Source organism: Alexandromys fortis, unplaced genomic scaffold, assembly GCF_014885135.2.
Source record: "Alexandromys fortis isolate MF-2015 unplaced genomic scaffold, M_Fortis_MF-2015_v1.1 scaffold_66, whole genome shotgun sequence".
In the NCBI taxonomy this organism is placed as follows: domain Eukaryota; kingdom Metazoa; phylum Chordata; class Mammalia; order Rodentia; family Cricetidae; genus Alexandromys; species Alexandromys fortis.
Genome location: NW_026067950.1, coordinates 1696898 through 1720215, shown reverse-complemented (window position 1 = coordinate 1720215; position 23318 = coordinate 1696898). Strand labels below are relative to the sequence as shown.

The 23318-nt window shown below is 45.2% G+C and overlaps 1 protein-coding gene and 1 non-coding gene across 4 annotated transcripts in view; one reads left to right on the top strand and one right to left on the bottom strand.

Moving 5' to 3' along the window:
* Clybl (citramalyl-CoA lyase) overlaps positions 1-18287 on the top strand; it is a 207777-nt gene extending 189490 nt beyond the window's left edge. The window contains exons 7-8 of one of the 3 annotated variants that reach the window (XM_050150433.1): positions 2448-2572; positions 17983-18287. In XM_050150433.1, the coding sequence (XP_050006390.1) occupies positions 2448-2572; positions 17983-18078 (221 nt within the window). In that variant the 3' untranslated portion in view covers positions 18079-18287. Of the gene's footprint in view, positions 1-2447; positions 2573-9517; positions 9581-17963 lie in introns of those variants that run through there. The other 2 variants (XM_050150432.1, XM_050150435.1) reach the window with 2 other exon arrangements.
* Positions 6161-6264, bottom strand: LOC126506695 (U6 spliceosomal RNA). Its single transcript, XR_007593308.1, has one exon. It is a non-coding gene; the product is annotated as a U6 spliceosomal RNA (small nuclear RNA).
* Positions 18288-23318: the final 5031 nt, after the last annotated feature.

The window sequence follows — 23318 nt, the reverse complement described above, 5'->3', positions numbered from 1 at the left end:
TGGGGTTTAGTTGTGATACCTTAGCCTTGTGTAAGGAAGGGAAAGAAGAAACAGAAGATGAAAGGGAGGGAGGGGAGAAGACGAAATATTGTCACCAACTGTACGTAACACGGGTACAGGCCAGGTTGTCTATACTTTAAAGCAAAAATTTAAATGTGTCCACACACGTATTTAGTTTTATTTTAGGAGAATGTAACAAAACTATATCATTTCTCCCATTTCCTCCCTCCAAAAGAAGTTACCATCACACCAAACAGTGGGCTGTAGTTTGTATTTTGCTGTTGTTACTGCATGGGGTCCCCACTCACATTGACTGATCTAAAATCAATCCGTTGGTTGGCATAGCCATTAACTTTAGGATTTTTTTTTTAAGTAATAAAAAGACACCCAAACTAAAACTTGGGAGAATGCCTTCCCCACTCCCTTAGCCATTGCAGTTACTATGGTACTACATGCTATGAGGCAAGATTATAAATATGAAAAGCAATATAGGTTTTTTTTTTCTCGTTTTCTTTTTTCCGTTTTTTTTTTTTTTTTGCCTCTTTTGTAGAATACAGAAATGACACCATCATACAGTTACCTAAAAGACTTGACAGGTATTGATTTAAAGCAAGATCTATCAAGTCGTCCCTGTAAAAAGGATCTCACGGTCATAAATTTTAATGCTGTCCAATTTTGCACCCTCTTGGTACCTTGTCAATAACAAGCCTTCTGGATAAAATATTTGCTTCGTTCCCACACTGCAGTAAAGCCCGCTATACATCGGAATGTATGCAGTGATGAAAGTGGCCTTGGCATGCCAGTGTACGTACACTGTAAAAACCCAGCATAGACCTTCACAGTGACCTCTTATTCAAATATAGGTAGTTCCCAGCTGTTGGGAGATTCCACGAGAATCTAGCGAGCTGGTTGTTTGCTCTTCACGTTACATTGCTTGTCCCAAAAGTTTCCGTGAAATTTGCCTTTTTGCACAGCAGTGTAAATTATGTACATAAATTATAAAATCCCAGGCTAACAATTAGGAAACGACTACTGGGCGCTGACAAGCTTTTTAAATAATATTATTACAACTATTAAATTAATTAAATGTGGAATGAATACCTACTATTTGAAAAGCGTTCAAATTTGTAGCTCCTGTTATTTTGTCTCCAAAAATTAGTCCTCCGATAGTTTGAAGTACCTTTATTTGCATAGGTGCCTAACATTTTCCCTTGGCACTGACAGGCAGGAATGCAATGGTAACATGGAATGCTTCAACTCTGCCAGGGCCTGAAACATATTATCTAGTCAACTACTGAGACATTATCACAAAAGAAAAAATCCCTCTTTGACTATTTTTACAAACATTGTTCCTTTAGCTACTCCACAGAATAAGGGTAGTAACAGAAACTGGTGTTTTATAAAACATCTGGGCTGTAATTGTAATGGTTACAATTACTGTTTCAAAAGCAAAGCAAATTAATGTGGCAAGAGATACAGTTAGCAGCCATTACATGTCCATCAGTTTTAAAGGGGCAATTTGTGTTCATAACTTTATCATGTAATGCAGCATAATCTCATCACTGTGACATTAAATTATATTGCATTTTATTAATGACCTGATTAAATACCATACTTCCCCAATTGGTAAATTGAGGGTGTTTTATTAACAGTGTTGATTGCATAGAATCCTTTGAGACCTGTGTATAGCTGATGCTTTTATTTAAAATCCTTAAACTTCAAAAAGAATCAGAGATTTTTTTTGAAGGTATTTCTACATAGATACAATTTCTTGTAATTTGAAGACTAACCAACTCTCATACTATAAGAAAAAAGGGAAGCTCTGAATATATTTTTGGAAGCTAAATTTTCTGTAGTCTTTTTATTTAAAAATTTTTTAAATTATCTAGGTGCCACAGTATTCAAATTCGCCTCTTATGTTACAACTCTAGATACATTTTCAATAAAATGCACATGTTAAAAATGACATGCTCAGAAAGAAAATTACACAGATTATCGTAAGGTAGTGTTTGGTATTAATATGGTCATAACATCTGTGGAGAAGCTTAATAATTGACACGTGGTTGGTGTAAGAACTATAGGAAGCAACACAATCCTCCCACACAAGCAGGAGAGACAGCTTATACAATTTGAGAGAATTCTCATTTAATTTCATTCTACTCAAGATAATGGATAATTTACAGATATATTCTCCAGTTAAAAATCACAGGCAAAGTAGTTATTCAACAAGCTGCCTCGTCCAGCCGCCGAGTGCTGTTTTCCCCATACTGGTATTTGTTCCTACATGGTTTTCTGGAAAAGCTTGTCTGACTGTGGGTTTTATTTTGTACTGTTTCTGTTCTCCAGCACCCACTCTGTGAGGCATCCAGGGGTGTTCCAAGCTGGACACACTTAGTTTGTATGAGGTGTCTGTCCCCGAGCCTTCAGTGTGGTTCCTCTCCTTGCAGGTAAACAGGTGATCCACCCTAACCAGATTGCGGTGGTACAAGAACAGTTTACTCCAACCCTGGAAAAAATTCAGTGGGCTGAAGAGCTGATCGCCGCCTTCAAAGAGCACCAGCAACTGGGAAAGGTAAATGTTTTGTCAGTGCCTTAGTGATGCTGGAGTTTAAAATACGGTGGGCAGGGATGAGGGAAAGTAGTACCTATGAAGCTTAAGGAAAAGTCATTGTGTGTGGCAGAAGGAAGGGGAAATGGGAGATGGAAATAACATTTATCCTTGAGAAAAGTCCCTTTTCCTAAACTGTATCTCACTAATCTGTATCTTGTCTGTACGCTGTGTTGGCAGCCTTAGAAAAAGTTAAGTCTTGTTAGTTCCTCCTGTGCGGTCTTCCGAGCAGCGCTTGTATGAAAATAATTTCAGACCAAGGTGTGAGTGCATCGTAACGACATAAACACAGTTTGGCCACATGGCTCTCATAGAGGAAAGAAATAAATTTCACGTTATTATAGTTGGGGGGGGGACTAGAAAAAAGAAGTACTACTGTCTCCTCAGGTTTAGTCATTTAGGGTGGGAGGTGTAGATGGATTTGTACTGATTTCTGGACCTGAGGTTTGGAAAGAACGGAAGGCAAATTAACACTGAGTGCGGTTGTTCTAATTTAGTGCTTCATTGAGCCTGCGTTTCCCGCTCCGTGGGTTTCTGCTGTGTAAATATTGCGGTGGTAATGCGCAATCTGTCCCCACTTTGTGCCAGTAACACTTAAATTAGGTGTCGCCTGAAGGAAGGTTTATGCATTGTCGGTTAATTATCTCAAAGGTTATTTGCAGTAATACCGTTTGCCTCTTTTTCAGAGGGATGGGAGGGAGTTGCATTTATAAAACTGTCCTAGAGATAATCTAATCTCTCACCTCAGCCCGAGCCTTCTGTAAGGAATGGCGTTGTCTTGCCTCCCGTACAGAATTGCTTAGGAGAGAAAGAATGCGAAAGTCCTGGGTGTTAAATAAATAGATAGAAAGACAGCAGAGGAGAGGCACAAGCTGGTTTTCAGTGGCGGACCTGGGACAGTCGTACGAGAAGTGTCCTTTGCACGTTCCCTGGCACCAAGGACACCTGAACATCACAACACTTGTTCAAGTGGGTAACAATATTAAGTAGGTCATTGCCTACAGAAGTCTGCCTTCAACCATGAACAGGCATATGCCCCCCCCCCCCCCGCCACGTTCGTACAGATTCATACTTAATATACAAAGCCTGAAGTTCTAGGATCTAGAATCTAGAAACGATCCCATTTGGACATTACACCAGTTTAATGATACATAGCATTTTTTAAAAATTTCATATCAATGGTGACCATCAAAAATATTCTGCATTTCACAGAAAAATTAATTTTAAGTTGGCATCGTACTTTATTTCTGTTTACACATTTCAACCCAAAATGAAGCTTGCCTGGAAATGAGCATATTTGCATAGAAAGAAAATCCTTGTACTCCTTCACTGACACAAACAACTCCATCCACATCCCTCTCACACATCTGCCCGTTCACACACACACACACACACACACACACACACACACTTCCCTCAGTTCTGCCTCATGCCAGCTGGCAATGTGCAAGCGATCACCACTTATTGAAAGGGGAAACTGAGGCAGAACATGTTGCCTTGAGATGGCACACAGATCCAGTGTGGGCTGGCTCTGCCTCCGTGAATTGTTTCACCTGAACCCTTTCCTCCGTTTCACTAGCTCCCAAACAGAAGTAAGACCAGAAACCCCCCTTTCCCGCCAGTTGGGTTCCCAAATGAAGGCAGCAATCCCTCTTTTCCATTATATTTTGAAAATATTATTCCTTAGGGGAAATTGCCCACAACTTTGATAATGGCGATGTAAATGTTAAGTTCTGGGCTGTTTTCTTTTCATTCTCCAAATAAGCAGTGGCCCTCTTGTTGGGGTATAATTGGGGTACAAGCTTTCACAAAAGTGTGGCAGGCCAGCTTTTCTTAACACAGAACCATAGAAACTGGAGCAGAGGGCATTGCCTATTAGGTCATTTCTTCCATGTCCATTTTGTGGAGGGTTGTTTCCTACAGCAAATGGGCCTGGTGCTTTTTGTCCAGCGAGGTTTAAATGACTCAAGTAATGGAGCCTCCAGTAGGGACATATGGTTATTTTATCCGGTTAGCATGATTCTTTCACCGAGCCTGTAAACCGGCTGGCCTCAAACACAGGGATCGCAGGTAGGCGCCTCTGGATCTTGACGGGTTCTTGCGGTTTAAATCGTGTGGGTTCTTTTGGCAGAGATCTTAGATAAATAAGTACCCAGTTGTAGGAAATATCACCTCCAACAAACATCTAATCTGTTTTAGTTCCAATGTGTGCCATTTATGAAAAATACGAACCCCCGCATATTTTGTCCAAACACAGATGACTCCCAAGGATGGGAAATAGATGGCTTGCGTCCTGGTGAGGTGTTCATGAATTTCCCTGAGGCCCTGCTCCTCTCCTCTGATGAAAATTTCATTTAATTAATTCCTCTAAGGAGAAACGGTCCAAGAAGGCAGTGTGATGTAGCTTTGCCTCTTCTCCCACCCCTGGCCCTCAATTGCGTCCTTTCTGTTTGGAGACCGAAGCGTGGCTGGGGTTGGCAGTTCATACCGGGTCATTTATGTTTTCTAAAGTGATAAGATAGTGAAAGTCCTACTTTTTCTCCCTGTTTCTAAATGGCAGCCATCACGGGAAGGCTATGTCCCGGGCAGGTGAGTTGTTGGGGCGCAGGCTTTGATCACTCAGGGTCCTTTTCTGTTAGAAGTTCCATGGAAATCAACTCTTATGCGCTTATAATGAGAACATGGGGAAACAGTTTACCTTAGAAATATAATGATACTTCCTCCGCCTCGTCTCTTAGTGTTCGACAGGTACACTGAGTACTCTTACCTGACAGAGGCCCCCTGGTAATAAGATCGGGAGCAAGACACTGATATTTGGAACCGTAGCTCGGTCTCTCTTATTCGGATCTGTTAGGAAAAGCTCTTTCAGCATAAGCTCTATTCCTGTTTTAATTCTCAGGAAGTAAAATATTTGTCATTTAGCTGACATGTTCACCTCCATTATTAACCAGACAGATGCCCCCTTCGTTCCAGAAAAATGCATTCTGAGAGACAACTGCACCTTAGTTCTTCTGGCAATTACCTGGTAAAATACTTCAGCTGCCATAAACCATTTTCATATGATTTGCTTGGGATGTATAAAGGATTTTCTTTCAAATTATTCTCTTATATATATCCAATAATTTTTATCAAATGCTTATATAAAGTCAATTACTTTTCCATAGTGATGGTTTTTAAAATATCACTGGAAATTCTCCATTCAGAACTTGATTTAGTGTTGGCTTAACGAAGAAACATGGTTTTCTTGTTTTTAATCCAGTAAGAATTTTACATAATGTGAAAACTAGATAATTACAGTGGAAACTTCGCAAATCCTTATTTGTTGGGATTTCAGAAGCTGTTAATTACAGAGAATTAGGCACCTATCACATATGTATTCGTGCAATATATAAAAGCGTATTTGATCCTGCATGTTTTTTCCATCTGTATTATAATGTTGCTGCTAAGTCTTTCTTCTTGTTCATTGCTTACTAGACAAAGATGACAGCTCAAAGAAACAGCCCATTGCTTTTCTGAAATGATCACCGACCAAAGGGAATCTTTTGAACTTGTAGAAATATGGGATGCTTCAGGAATTTGACTGTCTTCCTTGCGCAAGGGTGATGCTAATCTCTGCATCTTTACAGTTTTAGTATACGTACTGCCGGAGCAAGTACAGCCAAAAGAAACCTTTGCATAAGAGTTACCACTTCTTCCTAGTGTGAAAAAGTACAGAAGACTAGCAAAATATGTACTTAGGATGAGCTTTTGAGGTTCTTTGTTAGAACAGACATATTCTTGCGGTGTCTGGCTGCAGCCCTGAGTTTGATTCAGTTTTCCAGGCGATCCCTCTTTCTCTTTAATCTCGTCATGGCCCTGAGTGCATCGGGTCAGCTTGGAAGGATTTTGTTTGAACGTTTTTAGCAGTCTTCATTCATGTCGGCATCACGAGCTGACTAAGCATTGGGGGGGGGGGGCTCTCATTCAGGATCTAGATCCCATTAACAATTACAAAGGTCAAAGGTGAGGTCAGCAGTGACGTGAGGATCGTAAATATGACACGGAACTGGAACGTTCCTGTTTCTCTCAGGAAGGCGCAGTAGTAGCTCAGACTCTTGAGCCGACATTGGTAAACACTTCCAATGTGGGGAATATCAGTTACAAGAACTCTCTCATTAGAGCAGAAAGGAGAAGGTGGTTGGTTCCTTTTTATCTCAAAAGCAGCCAGCTGCACCAAATCATCCCCTCCCAACTACGGAGAGAAGTGCTTTCCTTAGGTACCACCGCTGCACCTTTCCTTGATGCTTCAGAATGCGGAGCTATACAAAAGAAATACCGTCCCATCCAGATGGCTCTCTTGAAGGCGCCCCGAGAGAACTCGGGGAGAAATCTCTCCACCCAAAAATACAGTTCCTGCTTGTTCAAGTGCCAGAAAGCTCACGGCCACTCTTTCACACAGATCAAATAAACCTTCTAAAGATTGGCTTGTTGTCTTTGTCGGCTGAAAGAACCGAACGGCTAATAGATGACAGTATGTCCCCATCCCCGCCCAGCCACCCGTCCCACCACCCACAGCCTTTCCTGTCTATTTCTGAACAACAATCTGAGTAGTGCCCAGTGAATCCGGGTCAAAATGAAAGATGGGGCGGAAACGAGTTCCTGCCATTCCCGGTAACTGTTTTTCCCTTTGTGTCCCTGTTCGTTTAGAGTTTCCAGAGCTATATGCCGTAATAGCCACTCCAAAAAGCCCAGCCCTAGGAAATCTGAGTGTACCAATGGCTTGCGGCAAATTTGATACACTCTTTAAGTTACAATTAAAAAAAGAAAAACACATTTAAAACACGGTAGTCGAATTCCCATGCTGCTCTTAACTCGCCTTGTTTTTAGAGGCAAAGGGCCAGTCCTACATTAAGGGATAGGAGGGTTTTTTATTTTGTTAGTTTTGCTTTGTTTTCATTTTCATTTTGCATAGGTTGTCTGGTAACTTTAACTTGTTGACTTCATCTTTATATGATTCGTTAAAGCCGATTCTTAAAGGTAGTATAATCCAAATAGCTTTACTCTGTATGTATATCTCCCCGCATCTGAACACTTTCTTAAATTTATCTATCTTATAGTCAGATCTGTTTGGAAATCACTCATATCCAAGGTGGTTATAAAGCTGTGACCACCGCTCTTCCATAAAATAGTGCAAATACGCTTTCTTCAGGGTAACAGTGAACATTTGCACCAATGAAAGACTGGACATGATGTGTGTGTGTGTGTGTGTGTGTGTGTGTGTGTGTGTGCGCATGCTGTGTGTGTGTGATGTCTGGCTGTCTGTGTGTGGGTTTTGTGCTGCTGTGCACACTGGTGTGCACACATGTAGAGGTCAGGCGTCAGTATCAGGCATCATCCTCTCTTATTCTCTACCTTAGTTTTTGAGAGGTCTTCTCTCACTGAGCCTGGAGTTTGCCCATTTGCTAGACTAGCTGGCCAGCAGACACAGCAGACACCCACCCCCGACACCTGTCTTCACAACTATCTCCCCAGCCCTGGGGATGCCACAGCTTACGGCACCCAGCTTTTACATGGGTGCTCAGAGTCTGGATTCAGTTCCTCATACTTGTGCAGAAAGACCTCACCCACTGAGCCTCCTCCTGAGTCTCCTCAGCCCCCAGATAGACTCTTAAAAGGATTCACAGGGACGGTTCAGATTTTTGCACAGACAAGCGCCTTCTGATCTTGAACAAGAACCAACAAGGAAGGAAGAAGTGGACTGCAGGCGTTCACTCTCCCTGCTATCAGACCCCACATGGTCCTGACCCTGTCCATCCACCCTGCCCTGATTGGCTCAGTTCACTCTAACCTATTCCATACGCCCAGGGTAGATCAGAGAGGGTCAGAGTAAGGCTGGAGAAGCCTCGTGCCATCCAGACCTGAGTTTCATGACTCAGATGCTACACTCTCAGCAAGGATACACAGGGCCAGGAAAGGGCCGTTTTGTTCCCTTGAACATCTGCCCTCTTTCTCTTTCTTAGGCTCTAAGTCTGTAGACATTTCGTCTGTGGTCTTCGCCCTTACTTCCTCCCTTTTTTTAAATCTTACCTCATGCCTCACCTCTCTGTCTGCACCCCACCATCTTCATCTCCTCTCTTTTATCTGACTACAGAAGAGAAGTCCAAGGAATTCTCTAAACTATTGGTGCTTTTAGGTTTAGTTTTCATTATGTGTGTGTGTGAGCTCAGTGCCCACGAGGGTTAGAGGTTTCAGGTACCTTGGGGCTGAAGTTACAGGTACTTGTGAACTGCCTGGTGCGGACACTGGAAGCTAGACTTGGTCCTCTGCAAGAGCACTTAAGGGGTCTTAGCTGACATACCATCTCTCTCTCCAGCCCTGGCACTTGGTGCTTTATGGTGGTATTTTGTTGTTCTTGTTTATATTGAAAGCTAGTAAATGATATTTTATTTTAGTAAAAATCTAAGTCAAGCATTTCCAGAATTCTCTGTCTTTTCTACTTTAGTAGGACTTGATGGAGGAAACATGGAACTGTCTCATCATCCTAGAGAACCAAGAATTCTGTCTGCTGCCTCCACGTCTCCCTGTAGCTTGCTAAACAGAAACGGGTGCTTAAAGCACTCTTAAGAAACACTATTGAGCCAGCTTCTTACAAATTTTCAACTGTGCTGAAAATAAATTGCTGGGGTTTTGTTTTTTGTCTTTGAGATAGGGCTTTTCTGTGTATCCCCGTCTGACCGAGACCTCACTATGAAGAATAGGATGGCTTCAAACTCAAGTGATCCCCTGAGTACTGATGTGGCCACCACAGTATCCACAATATTGACTTCTTGTGCTCTTCTAGAAAAATTAAGACCATTTCCCCCTCTGCAGTACTTTTTTTTTTTTTTTAAAAAAGCATTAGTATTCTAATAATCTTAAATTATTTTTTAGGTCATGGTAGCCCATTTACATCAGATTTCAAAAAGAGAATCAACCTAGGACCTTAACATTATTGATCTTAGCCAAGCATGGAGGTAACGTGGCATTTACTATCTGGGATCGGCAATTGTAGCTTATGTTTGACATGAAGTATAGTTTGGTTGATCACCTGGTTACTCACTAATTAGCTGAGGATGACCCTGAACTCTGGTCCTGCTGCCTCCACCTCTAGGGTGCTGGGAGTGCAGGGTTTTACCAGCACCCTGGGGCCTCTGGTCATGCTCACCTCAACTCCCCTGCACATTTGCTTCAACCTTCCTGACCTTGCACCTTCCAAAGCCGCCTTCCAGAATCCTTACTTCTCTGACTTGCTAAACCTGCCAGTGAGGCCCTGAGTTGATCTTACCCAGGATGACACGCACAGGGTGAGAACTGAGTAATTTCACGCTTCTTCTTTACAAAACTAACTGTGAGCACTCTCCGTCCACTCATCCCCTACCTGTTCCCTTCCAGATTCTTAGAATTTGGCCCATTTTGACTGTTTGCCATTGTTCTGATTCTGGGAATCGGTGAGCATTTTCTCTACCTTTCTAAATTTTTGTAAATCTGTCTTCCAATTGATGTTCTGTCAGAGAGCCAGCACCCCTGAATCTAGTGGGTTTTTTTTATTTTTTTTAAAGATTTATTTATTTTATGCAGTGGGTGATTTGTCAGCTTCTCTGTCTGCCCACCAGAAGAGTGATTTGGGTCCCATGATACTACAGATGTAGACAGCTGTGCACTGCCATGTGGGTACCGGGAACTGAACCCAGGATCTCTTAGAGAAAGCAGCCAGTGCTCTTAAGCCCTGAGCCATATCACTGACAGAGAGCCTGTAAGGCCACTGTAGGCTTTCTTTAATCTTTGCAACCTTATGGGCACGATTTAGAGATGAAGACTCGAGTCTGGTACCATACCTGCGTTTGTGGGAGATCATGCTTGGAGGTCATGCACAGAGACCAGGCACCTGTAGATTCATGTGCACATATGGCCCAAACCTCTACAACAAGTGGCCTTAAGGGAAACCCCAGAAAAATCACAACTTTTTCCCCTGTGAGTGACGGCAGCAGGCTAAGGATTGCAACTGGAATGTGTCTACCATGGATCATGTTCTCTCTCTGTTTGGGGGTAGTCCCTAGAGCGGCTCTGTGGTGCACATGCCCAGTACCCTCGGAAGCCAGGTCTGACTAGAGCTGCATAAAGATCACACAAAAGCCTGTGTTCTGTTCCACATCAGCGGTTCTTTGCTATGGATTTTGAAAGCCATGGAGCTATAGAGAAGGGATGGAAAGGCTGGGGGGGCCTTCTCCAGGCTTTAACTTGGAAAACTGTGGGAACTGGGCTCTTAAAGCCTCTCCGAGCTTGCCTTGGTCAGAAGCTGAAGGACCTTCCCAAGGTGCTCAGCAAGTTGCCACCACCCAGGTTCTCCTGCTTTCCCAGTCGTCAGCTGACCTCCATCAGATCTGTTATCCTCTTAGGACCGTTTAAATGGCTTGCCTATCAGAGGCTGGGTGGAAGGTCACCAGGGAGCCTGTTCATGAGGGTCCTGTTGAGCGTCCAGCAGCTCAAAGGAAGGAACAAAAGGATTACCCTCCTCCCCATGGTCCCAGAAAGAACAGGTATGGGTGATGCAGGCAGCTAGGACAGAGCATCTCCAGCCCCCATCATCTATCTGCAGGATCAGGAGTTTTGTCCCAGACAAACCCATCAGCTAGTAAGTTATCAGAATCTGGACCACTTGAATTTGGACATTTGGCCCCTTTCCTCAGACCCTAAAGAACCTTCAGCCATTTGTATCCTACACTGTGCTCTTTCAAAGGGCTGAGGTTACAGGACTGCACCTCTGATCTGTGATTCCTGGGACCTTTCCTTTGCCTCGCCTGAGGAGTCTCTGATGACCAGAGACATGGGGCTCCTGCACAGCAGAGGATTCTGACCCCTCACCTGCTTCTGTATGTGTAGTCTGCCATTTCCTCAAATCCCTCCACACATCCATCTGACAACCTGACCTTCGAAACTTGACTTTTAAAAAACACCTGTTCCAAAACACAGCACAGACCCACCTGCTCCTAACCAGGGTTGATGGTACACCCTTTAGTCTCAACGCAGAGTCAGAGTTTGAGGCTGAGGCTGGTCTACAGAATGAGTTCCACCCTGTCTCAATGGAATAAAAATAGAAACAAACTAAAGCAAAAATAAAAATCCCACCTATTCCTCCAAGCTCTCTCTTGCCTGAACTACCCCCATTTTGATGGTGCCTTCTCTCTGATTTCCTTGACCCTAAGTACCACAAAAGGGACGTACTTGATTCCCCTTGAATGGTTAAGTCATTGACACTAGTTAACATCACCTCAACTCAACTTTACAGTTTTGAGGTCTGTCATTATGTCCTGCTGGAGGCTTGGGTATTGGTCAGCTAGCCAGTGAATGTTACCAAGCCCAGAAAATGAAACTTGCAGATGGTTTCTAGCTCCATCTTCTATTGTCCCATGGCTAACCTAGCCCTGGGTCCCACTGGGGAGCTGACTGCCCTGTGCCCTGGTTACCTTTTTCTTGCCCCCTCCTCTTCTCGAAATTGTTACTCATCCTTCATGTCTCCACTTGAGTGTACTTTCCAAAGAGCCACCATATCTTTTACCAAGTTCCCTGTTGAGTGTGCTTCTTCATTGCACCTGCTTTTCTATTGGCTGGACATACCATTTGTGTGTTATCGTTCCTGTAGATGTAGATGGTCATTTAGTGCCTTTTCTATTGGCTGGACATACCATTTGTGTGTTATCGTTCCTGTAGATGTAGATGGTCATTTAATGCCTTTTCTTGCTTCCTGAGGTCAGGGACACATCCACCTTATTCCCTGCTGCAGCAAATCCCCCACTTAACTACACCACGCACGTTGTAGGCTCTCACTACATCGAACAGTAAAGGACCTGAGGTGAACCAGGGTCCCACACAGTTTGACAGGGAGAGAGGCAGGATTCCAGCCAGGTTCCTGAGACCAATCGGCATGGACCCTTACTGTATGTGTCAGAGTGACTTATGGACCCAGCAATCATGTACAGTAACAAAGTTTGCTCAGACAACCGTAGGCCTCCCTGTTGTCCAAAATAAAGGCCCAGTGACAACCAGTAGGACTTAAGTTTCTCCTTATCCCATTAAACCCCTGTTGTTCCTCCCCACTCTAGCTTACAAATAACTATGACAAGGTGACACACACTCTCTCTCTCTCTCTCTCTCTCTCTCTCTCTCTCTCTCTCTCTCTCTCTCTCTCTCCTTCCCTCTTTCTCTCTCTCCTTTTTTCTGTTTCCTCTCATTCATGAGCTGGGTATGTAGCTCTAAGTCAGAGGACTTGCCTCCTAGTGCCTGAGGCCAAGTTCCACCTTGGTTCAGAAGAAGAGAGAGTAATAGTGTCAGTGTCTAGCAAACCGGTCTGTTAGTGCTCTAGAGGAGAAAAGCATGCCACAACCTACAGGTGCTGAGTGCCAGAAACTGACCCTTTCCCATAGATGCGACCGCTCTTCCCGTCCGCAAGGAAACATCCATCGGCATTCTCCTGAAAGGCTTCAGCCAAGGAGGAGGTTCCTGTAACTTCAGGGCCACTCTGGGCTGTGGTGCTGGGGATCAAACCCAGGGCCTCTCCTATGCTAGGGTAGTGGAGGGCAGTGCTTTACTGTTGAGCTACATCCCCAGCCCTTAGTACCCTTTTCTCACGGGAATGACTTCAGCAAGTCACAAGATCTCCCCCCAACACCATACAGATGACAGGAACTCTGCCATGATGTCAGCCCCCACTTCTGGACTCTGAATCGCAGACCTGTATGCAATAAGTGCCAAGCCACTGACCAGGGAAGTCCTTGTAGAAGGACGGATGATGCCATCAGTCCCTCTGGAGTGAAAGTCTGCAGGGTTTGAGCCCTAGGGCCACTGTCATGGGCCATGTCTGATGATTGCTGAGTGCACAGCCTCATAGCCATGGAGCGTGCAACCTGGTAGGTCCATAGATCTCTGCTCCTTCCATCCTGAGGCATCGGCTGCTTCTCTGCTCCCAGGACTGGAAGCTCATAGAGGGTAGGGGTGGAGTCTCCCCCTCCTGTTCCCCAGGGCCTGGCACAGGCTGCTCTACCCACCATGGGTGGATGATAGGCGACTAATGACTGGCCTGAGAAAAGCCCATGGCTGAGCACTGCGAGGACACGTTGTAAGAGGTCACGGGGTCTCGAGGGGTCTCACACTTTGTAAGCTTCTACTTACAACTTAGTCACTTCTGCAAAAACAGAAGGACTCAAACTCAGGAGTGCATTGGAATCACGACACAATCCCTGGCCAACCTCCAGCGTGTAACCCCTTAGACTGAGCCTGGAAACTGTAATTTAACGCACCCCCTCCAACACAAATAACACAGCTACACCAGACCGGTTATTTGTGTGAGAGTCTGATTCGGCTAATCACAGAACATGCTTAGCACGTTCTTCAATCCAAAGGCTTTAAAGAACACACAAGATTTGAATCAGATAAACATGTTTTGAGGCTAGAGAGATGGCTCACTGGTTGAGAGTATATACTGCTCCTGCAAAAAGCAAGCAGCTCACACCACCTATAACCCTAGCTCGAGGGGCTCCAGAACCATCTTCCTAGTTCCATGAGTACCTGTACTCCTGAGCACAGACCCACACACATGTGTACACACATATATGTAATTTAAAACAAATCTTTAGAAAACAAACATGTTCTGTGTCATGCTATCCTATTAAGCTCCAGGATGGATTTGCACCAGGTTCTTCAGTTATAGTGTGAGAATGGATTAAAAAAAAAAAAAAAAAAAAGCCTTGGGAACAGAGGTCAGCGAAGCAGGGCAACAAGGCTGGGGGCAAAGGGGAGTTGCTTGCTGGCAAGATAGACCCGGAGCTCTATAGCACAGCACTGTGGGTGTTGGTAATGTGTCAGGCTGTATCAGGTTGTTTTTCTAGTGCACACTTTCAACCAAAATGAAACAGAAAAAGGTTTTCAAGTGTTGGTGCTGCTGCACATAAAGGCCAGAGGTCCCCACAGGTGCCTTCTATTGCTCTCTACCTTAGTGCTTGAGACAGGATGTCTTGTTAATCCTGAAGCGTTGAACCATTTCGGCTAGACTGACTGGCCAGCCTTCCCCAGGGGCCCACTCGTCTCTGCCTCCCCATTGCTGGAACTGCAGGTACTTGCAGCTTTGTTGACCTATCTCCCGAGTGTTGGAGATTGCACAAGCACTTTATCGACTGAGCCTCTTTCTCAGCCTCCAAAAACTATTTTTCATGGGATGAATGATATAGTATCTACTCCTGACTGCTGTTGTGGGCAGTGTTTATGAAACAAAGTACACAAACCTCCAGTTGTGGCTCAGGAATTAGTAACTGTTCAAAAAGTTATTGCTGTCATTATTTTGTCAGTGTGGTTCTTAAAGTATTCGGTTACAAGCACAGTCTTGTTTAAAAACATTTTAAAAGGATTTATTTACTTATATGTGTAAGAATGGTTTCCTCGCCAGGCGGTGGTGGCACACACCTAACACTCGGGAGGCAGAGGCAGGCAGGCCTCTGTGAGTTTGAGGCCATACCTAGTTCCAGGACAGGCTCTAAAACTACACAGAGAAACCCTGCCTCAAAAAAAAAAAAAAAAAAAAAAAAAAAAGACTGCCTCCACAGATGTGTGTGCCTGCTGTGCATGCAGTACCTGCAGAGGCCAGAAGGTGTTGGACCCCCTGGAACTAGAGTTACAGACATTGTGAAGCACCATACGGGTGCTGGGGACCAAACTCTGTCCTCAGCAGAAGCAGTCAGTCTTCTTCACCACTGAGCCATCTCTCTAGCTCCTTAAAGGCTCTTAAAACAAAATTGTAACCTAAATCTTCAAGATGATAGATGTTCTTCATGTTTTTTGAAATGGGATGTCAATTTTCCAAAAAAGCATCAGCCAGCGAAATTGAAACTTATCCATCATCTTCAAACTGTCCCCCAAAATCCAAATAGCTTTTTGACCAGTTGCATTTTAAAAAAAACAACAACAAGTCCTGACCACCAGACTGTTTACGTTGTCCAGATAAACCTATGTGTGTTATAAAACAATAGCAATAACAACAGGCATATTATCAATTGATGTGTGAAGGCATATGGGTTTTCTTACCGACACTGAAGTCCTCAATTTGCAGTGATAAAGGAAAGAGAACAAGGATGCTACATCTTGTTTTCCACTATAATAAAGGAAATCAAACCAGATATGCCTCCACAAAAGAAAGAAATGTTCTTTCTCTCTCCAGGTCTTGAAAAACAGCTGGAAGTATTTCTCATCTTCGGTGTGCTTCTAGAAGGCAATACAATTTCAGGAGACGTGTGGTCCAAAAGACATCTCTTTTGATTCAGGGCTCATCATTCTTTGTTTGTTTTATTTCATGTGCATCCATGCTAACTTTCTCTCTTCAGCCTGTTGGCTAAACCTTGGAGGACAGATGTACTGTTTTACAGGGGCCATAATCCACTTGTGGGCGGTGCTCCAAGAGGCCATTGTGTGTCCCCATTTACTCCAATGGGAAAACTAGACTATTGCCTTGTAAAACAGCATGGGACCCAAGCCCTGATCTCCTTGGAATGCTAACCTGGGGAACCTCCCCAACCAGATCCATGAAATTCATCATGGTCCTAGATGACCCAAATTAGCTCTAGGCTATATGAAACGGTCCAAAGGCCAATTGAAGGGTATAAATGGTAAAAGAGAGAGAATCAGAAAGAGACCCAAATACAGGATTTATGTCACACAGATGTGCCTAAGAGTCGGGTTCATTATTCCGAGGCTAAGAGGGTCAGGCATCCCTGGAAAAGTTCTCATTCTGTAGGCTTTCAAATCTCTCTCTATTGGAAGGTAAAATCTGAAGCTTATCACCAAAGATTCTCTGCTACGAGTTGTTTACTTCCTTCCTACGAGTACACCCTTTGTGCCTCTCTCATAACCCTCATGGCCGTTCCCAGCATGCCCGTCCCAGAAGTCCCGTGCAGGAAGGAGCAGCGTGGGCAGCGCCCGCCGACTATTGACAAGTTGTACTTTGCCTTATGAAACGGGATGGGCTGTGCTGTATAGAAATGAACTCTCCAGGGTTAGGATGGCTCCACCTCCAGATCTCCAGAGGCACCTGCTGTCTCTCTTCGCACATCCTTGAGAACAAATGACCAGACTGAACTGGTGTGGCTCAGGGGTAGAGCCACTGACTACAAGGGTCTGAGTTTCATCTCTGGCACCTCAAAGACAAATAATTTTTAAAAACTTATTGAAAAACCAGGCACAGTAGCCCATGCATTTAATCGCAGCACTCAGGAGGCAGAGAGAACTGTTCTGAGTTCAAAGCCAGCTCTGTCTACATAACAAGTTTCAGGCTGGGGCTACATAATGAGACCCTGTCTCAAAAACAACAACACAAAAAGGACCTGCAACCAGATTTGGTAGCTCACACCTGTAATGCCATCAGTCCCAAGACCAAAGCAGGAAGATTGCCATGAATTGAAGGGTAGCCTATGTTAGAGAGAAACAACAAAACTCAAAGCCAACAGAAACACAAATACTTAAGTGATGCAGCAGGATCTGGACGTGCTGCTTTCTGTCTGGTAAATTTTCCTTCTGTTTATTCCAGTGAAGACTTGAAGTTGGGCAGTTTGGTGGTGCTGCCTGTAATCCTAACCCTTCCCAGTCATGTAACTTTGGAAGGTTCACTACTGTAGGCCCCAGTGTCCTAACTTAGAACGGGACTCATATCACACACCACACTGAGTGGGTGTTTACAGAAGGCTTAAGAAGTAAAGAATCTGCAAGATGGGGGTACGCAGGGGTTGGGGGGCAGAGGCACCTCCCCGTGTGGTCAACAGAGAGTGACCGCTTTGTCCTTGATGCCTCTGCCCAGCAGCATGGCCTCGTTTGGTTCACTGTAGTTGACCTCCCATTTTCTCATCACCCTGGAGTAACACCTTCACTGTGTCTGGCGAGAAAGAAGCATGTATTAAGCTGATAATGGACTTTTTATAAACAGTAATCACTCACCAGAGCGCATACCCTGCTGCAGAGTCCCACACAATATTTCAAAATGAAATGAGGAAATATTTAAATTTTTCTTCCACGGCTGTTTTCCGTTTGATTTTTTTTAAAAGAGTGAAATGAACAGTTTGCCATGTTTTGTGTCTGATGTGTTTCTTTTTCCTCTCTGTTAAAATGCTGAAGGATTTCCCCCCCCCCTTTCCTGCCTCTGTAGGAGGATAAAAAGAAATCTGTCCCCTGCAATTTGCTCTGGTTTTTCTCAAAAGTTGGGCAGGAAAGTCAGCATCACTCAGGTGGTATCTAAAATGTTCTCGCCGTACAAGAGTGCACGCAAGAAAAGAAGCCTATAATTTCCAAGCATTCTTTCAGGAAGTTTGTATTCTGTTTTCCAGGGAGCCTTTACTTTCCGAGGAAGTATGATCGACATGCCATTACTGAAGCAGGCCCACAACATTGTTACGCTTGCCACATCCATCAAGGAAAAATGATCTGTTAAATGAAGCCCTCCTCAGGCGGGCTGAATGGATACAGTGGGTCGCTTAAAGACAAACCACCGTACCCAGGGCAGCGAGCTAGCACACCCCATCAAATGAAACCTTGTTTCATTTACAGTTCATGTTAGTCACGACTCCCGCCCTCCTCCTGTGTCTTACTGACCAGTTATTCTAACAATAAATTTTCTTCCTTTGGAATCTAAGTTCATGGTTTTTCTGTTGTCTATTAATGTGTTATAAATACGGGCTTATTGTTTCATGGGGAGGAAAGGTGGGTGGGGAGAAGTTAAGTCCTCAAGGAAACAGGTATTCTGGTCTGTGTATACTCTCCCCTTTCCTCTTTTATTAGGAAATATCTCCAATATTATTCAGTTGTACAGTGGACGCCACAGAGAACTTTAAGGCTAAGTTCTTAAAGAATAATATCAAGATTTTCAGCACTTTGAGTAATCAGATAAAATGACAAAGATGACACTGAAAATGTTAGGTATCATATCGGTTTATAAAAGACAGTTTCTAAAAAAAAATCAACTTTCAGAACTGATTCCAGGGGGAGCCACCCCCCCCCCATGTTCTATCCATATGGTGACCCTGAATGCTCTCATCTTGAGCGAATACTTGAGGTCAACAGTTACTGGCAATTAAAAAAAAATGAATGCAGGGAAAACAAGACCGTTCATTCTCCCCTTTATCTTCCTGCTTAACTGTTCGCCTTTGAGGCCATTTCCCCCTGTAAACGTAGGGCCAAGATAGGACTCCCTCAGCCATAAACTTGTACGTCCAGAGGACACAAAGCCACGGGCCAGGCCGGTGCATATGGCCCCCTGTGAGATTTGCATCACATTAGAGATGGGGCTGTGGGTCATATGGGTGGTGTGGTTAACGGGCTTAGGAAAGCTGTTTTGAAGAGGTTAACCCAGCTTGGGGGAAGGGTAAACAAACATAACAACCAGCCATTGTTCCCTATTCAGCACCGTACCCTTCCACTGGAGGCGAAAGGGTATTGAAGCCTCAGAGGATCAACTTGTGCCTGCCAGAGGACGCCAATGAAGTTTGAAACACCAACAAGCGGAGATTTTGTTTCTCTCCCTCATTAAAACTACGAGCTTTTGTGCGGAGACTCTGGACCCCTGTTCTTTAAGAAATTAGCAGAATGGGAAGTTTAAAACTCCACACCAACCTTTTCATGACCTACTCAGCGGCGTGGCTGCTCCTCTTAGACAAACACCGCAGGGGAAGGCTGTTCTGTTTATTTAAATTTGTAAATAGAAAACAGTTGTTTTTCCACTTTCGTTTTTCTCCCCCTCCCTAGGCCCTTCTGGTGTATTCCGTTAGGGGCCCCTGGCGTGTGCCCCATCGGGGTCTACTTTTCACCCCAATCCTTTCCGTTCCTACAGAAGGCCCTCGGATGCCATATCATCCCAGTAATGCCAGGCCAGAAACCATTGTCGCCACCACCTCCATGAACCCCAGTTGCCGGGTAGGAAGGGGAAGACCATGCTCTGACTGGCATGCGGCTGAACCAGATGCAGACCTGATAGATCTGGAGAAACATGTTCTTGAGACGTGAATATTCACAAGCAGGAACCCTGAGGGGCTTTGTAAACAGAGATGAGGCCTGCCTGCTTTGGACCCTGTGTCTCCCCTTGCCCATGAAGCCCCTCGTTAAGAAGTCATCATGCCTCACCTGGGCCGCCTCTTGCTACCCCAGAGTCTCTGGAAAGGCGGGTGGGGAGTAGGAAGGAGGAGCTGTCCTCCGGCGGATGGTGCTTCAGGACAGCGGACAGGGGCAGTGAACAGCGTTTCTGGGTGAGGAGCACCCCCAAGTCCCCATGCTGCGTCTGGAATCATGAAGTCATTTGTACACAGAGTAAGCTAGAACAGGAGTCCACGCTTTTCCCTTAAAGACTTAGGAAGACTGTTCACAAGCCAGCAGAGACTGGAGGGCCTTGATGTACCCGTCAACACACACACATACACACACACATACACACACACACACACACACACACGTGTCAGAAACAGCACTGGTTCAGATAACCTTTGGCTGTAAAAGGATCGGAGGGTACATGTCCTGGCCTCCACTCAGCAATGCCTCAGCCCCCAAGCCCATACAGGTTGGACCTCCACAAGCAAGGACCTCCCTCTGAGGAAGCCCCACCTGTATATGGTGGAAGCCATAGAGTCCTCAAGGAAAGTAACCTTTCACAGTGGTGCTAAGAGCTGGGCCTCGTGAGTCCTCCCAGTCCACAGCAACAAGGCCATGGACTCCTGGGTCTCTACTGTGTTGGATTATCTCTGAGTCCTTCTCACCAACGTCCCTGTTCATACAAAAGCACCCCATTTGGTTCTGGTTTTGATTTTGAAGCAGAATCTTGATATGTATCCTGGACTAGCACCAAACTCACAGGAGTACCCTTGCATCATCCTCCTAAGTACTGAGATTACAGCCGTGCACCACCATACCCAGCTCAAAACCACCTCTTTAGCAAAGCCTTCTCAGATGTGAGGTTGATCATCTTCGTAACCAAGAGATCCCATCTGTGGTAGGATCACAAGACTGGGGCCCACAGGAGATAAAGATGTGGGCCAGTTGCCCATTCTCTGAGCAGATACCCTAACAAGGACCCTAGAAGAGAGGTCGGTGTCTACCGGAGTCCCACGGAACCTCATTCCCTGAGAGAGAGAATCCTAAAACACAGAGAAGCTAGGAGGCAGGCCCCCCCACTCGTACCACCCACATCCCTGGTACCCTGGAGTAGGTGACAGAGCAGGGCTGGCAGAAATGCAGCCAAGGCTGAGAGAGATGAAGTGGGCCTTCATCTTCTGTGCCGGGAAGGGCACACAGGAAGGGGACTTGGCTGCTCATCAGATTAATTAAAAAGAAGCATACCTGTTTATATTTTTCTGTCGCTCATGACAGCCACTTTGGCCTATTGCCCCCCCTTGTTATTAATTCTAGGGGGCTAAATTATGGATAACACTATTAAAACATTATCAGAACTAATGAGAAACAATTACTTAGAAAATGAGCCAGGACAAGATTGAGCTGAGAACATCAGCGGTTGATCGCTGCAGATTAGTTTAATAAATCATCAGGTGCGAAGCAAGACTGACTGGATCGACGCAAAGCCTCGTCACGGGAAAATGAAATTGCGATTTTTTTGCATAATTTTTTCATTAATCTCAATAGAACCCGTGTGGTGTAGATTGCTTTATTCCTTTAATACCTTGCCCGGGGGAGGGGGTACCCAATAATGTCTTCATTGTTTTACTGAGGTCTTAATGACAATCTGTGACAAACTCATTTTAATGTATAGAGGATTGTATCTGTACAGTCATGTTTTATTGAAAGGGTGAGGGGAATTCCCGCCGGATGAGGCCCGGGCTAGGACACAAGTTAGGGAGTTTCTCGAGCCTTGCCTTCAGTTGTCCACCCTGCCGGCAGCGCCGGCTCCCACTGCTCTAGAGACCAGCCTGGAATAGCCCGGGAAATAGCGTCGGGGGAATGAAGACTTCACCGCCTATAGTTTGAATTTGAAAGTCTCTTGATTGCCTGGCATATTTTGCTGGGTCAATAGAACCAGCCATGCGGTGTTCCGCTCTCTAAAATAGAAGTCATTATCCGCTGGAACACCTTTGCTTTGAATAGTTTTGTGGGAGTTAGGGAAACTGACTTTCTTTAGAGACTGGAATTTTCTAAGTTGCCACAGGGAGAGGAAAGAATACCGGCTCTCCACCCCCTCCCTTCTTTTTCTTTTTCAGGACATTCTGCTTTTAGAGCTTACATTTATTTTGCAATCTGAATCCTCTGAGTTTTTATTTTTATTTTTACCCTCTAGTGTTAGAAAAGCAATTGAAGGAACAAAACCGGTCATAAGATTTTTTTCCACGGGAACTTGTGAATATTAATACTGGCGGAGGTCACAGGACGGGTCTGTAAAAGCAGGATTTGGGAACAACGACCTATCTCCCGGGGGCGCCCCCTGCAAGGCCTTCACTTTGCAATTTAGGGGAAGTAATTACCGGACCCTAACATTGAAATGCTAAAGCCTAGCTCTTCTCCCCCCCCCCCCCCTGTTTTAAACTGAGGCCGGGGCTAAGAAAGCGACCGAACTGGAAAGGAAATTACTTTCGGATACCCAGCTTAGTGCCTGTAAAACTTACGCAGTGGGACCCGGCAGCTTTTCGCTCTTCTGTTGTGATGACTTTTGTCGTTAGTGGAGACGGTTTGTTTAATTCCAGCAATTATTTGACGGCACAACTCCTTCAAAATCCGTAAGAATTGCTAGTGACACAAAGCAAGCGCTGGAAAGACACTGAAGTCCTCCCCGGTGTGCAGTTTGTGGCGATCCACTCAGTTTCATCTAAGCGGGTTATTACATTTAGGGGAACTATGTAACTGTGTTCTTCATATATATATGTATATATACATATATGTATGTTATATTTTTTTTCCTTTATTTTTTTCATCGTGACTGATCGGCTGGTTTTTCCTTTCGCTGCTTCCTACGGGAAGGGTAAGGCGAGCCTGGTACCTGCGTGCCGCTGAGGAAAGAGACGTGCCCAAGTGATCAGGATACACGTGTAGGTGCTCCGTCCCGCGCCTCCCACCGCCCGCGATCGATCAACTTGCGGGCTTAGCCCTGGGGCAGAGACCAGCCGGCTCCGGACACCATTAGGAGGGAGGCTGCTGCCCTTCCCTTGGCGATGAGTTACACGAGTGTAGCGGTACTGGGAATTGGGGGAGCACTGGCCGGCAGGGCCAGGCCCGGGCCGCAGTGGGGGGATTCCAGTGGCCCAGTGTCCAGGACTGCAGGCCTCCCGGACCCCGCGAGCCTGTCACGCAGCCAGGCTGTAATGGTACAAGATCAAAGGCTGCCCCGTGTCCCCGCGGAGCCAGGGACAATCCCTCGCCTTTGTGCACGGTTGCTAGGAGCCGGAGAAACTAAGAGAAAGTGTCAGAAGCGTGTTAATCAGACTCGTTACAGTGTAACAATAACGTCTCTCTCGGGGCTCCTGGGCCCCTGTGCACCCCGCACACAGGCCGGACACCTGCGTGGGGCCCATAGCCGGTACTGGGGACCCGTCCTCTGGGTGTGTCAACAACACCGAAGCTTGCTTCTGGGCCACGGGCGAAGGCAAATTGTGGGGGAGCCTCCAGTGCCGGGCGAGTCCTCTGGGTTCTGCTGTACTGGTTCTGAGTTCTCCTTTTAAAGATGACCTGATTTGTG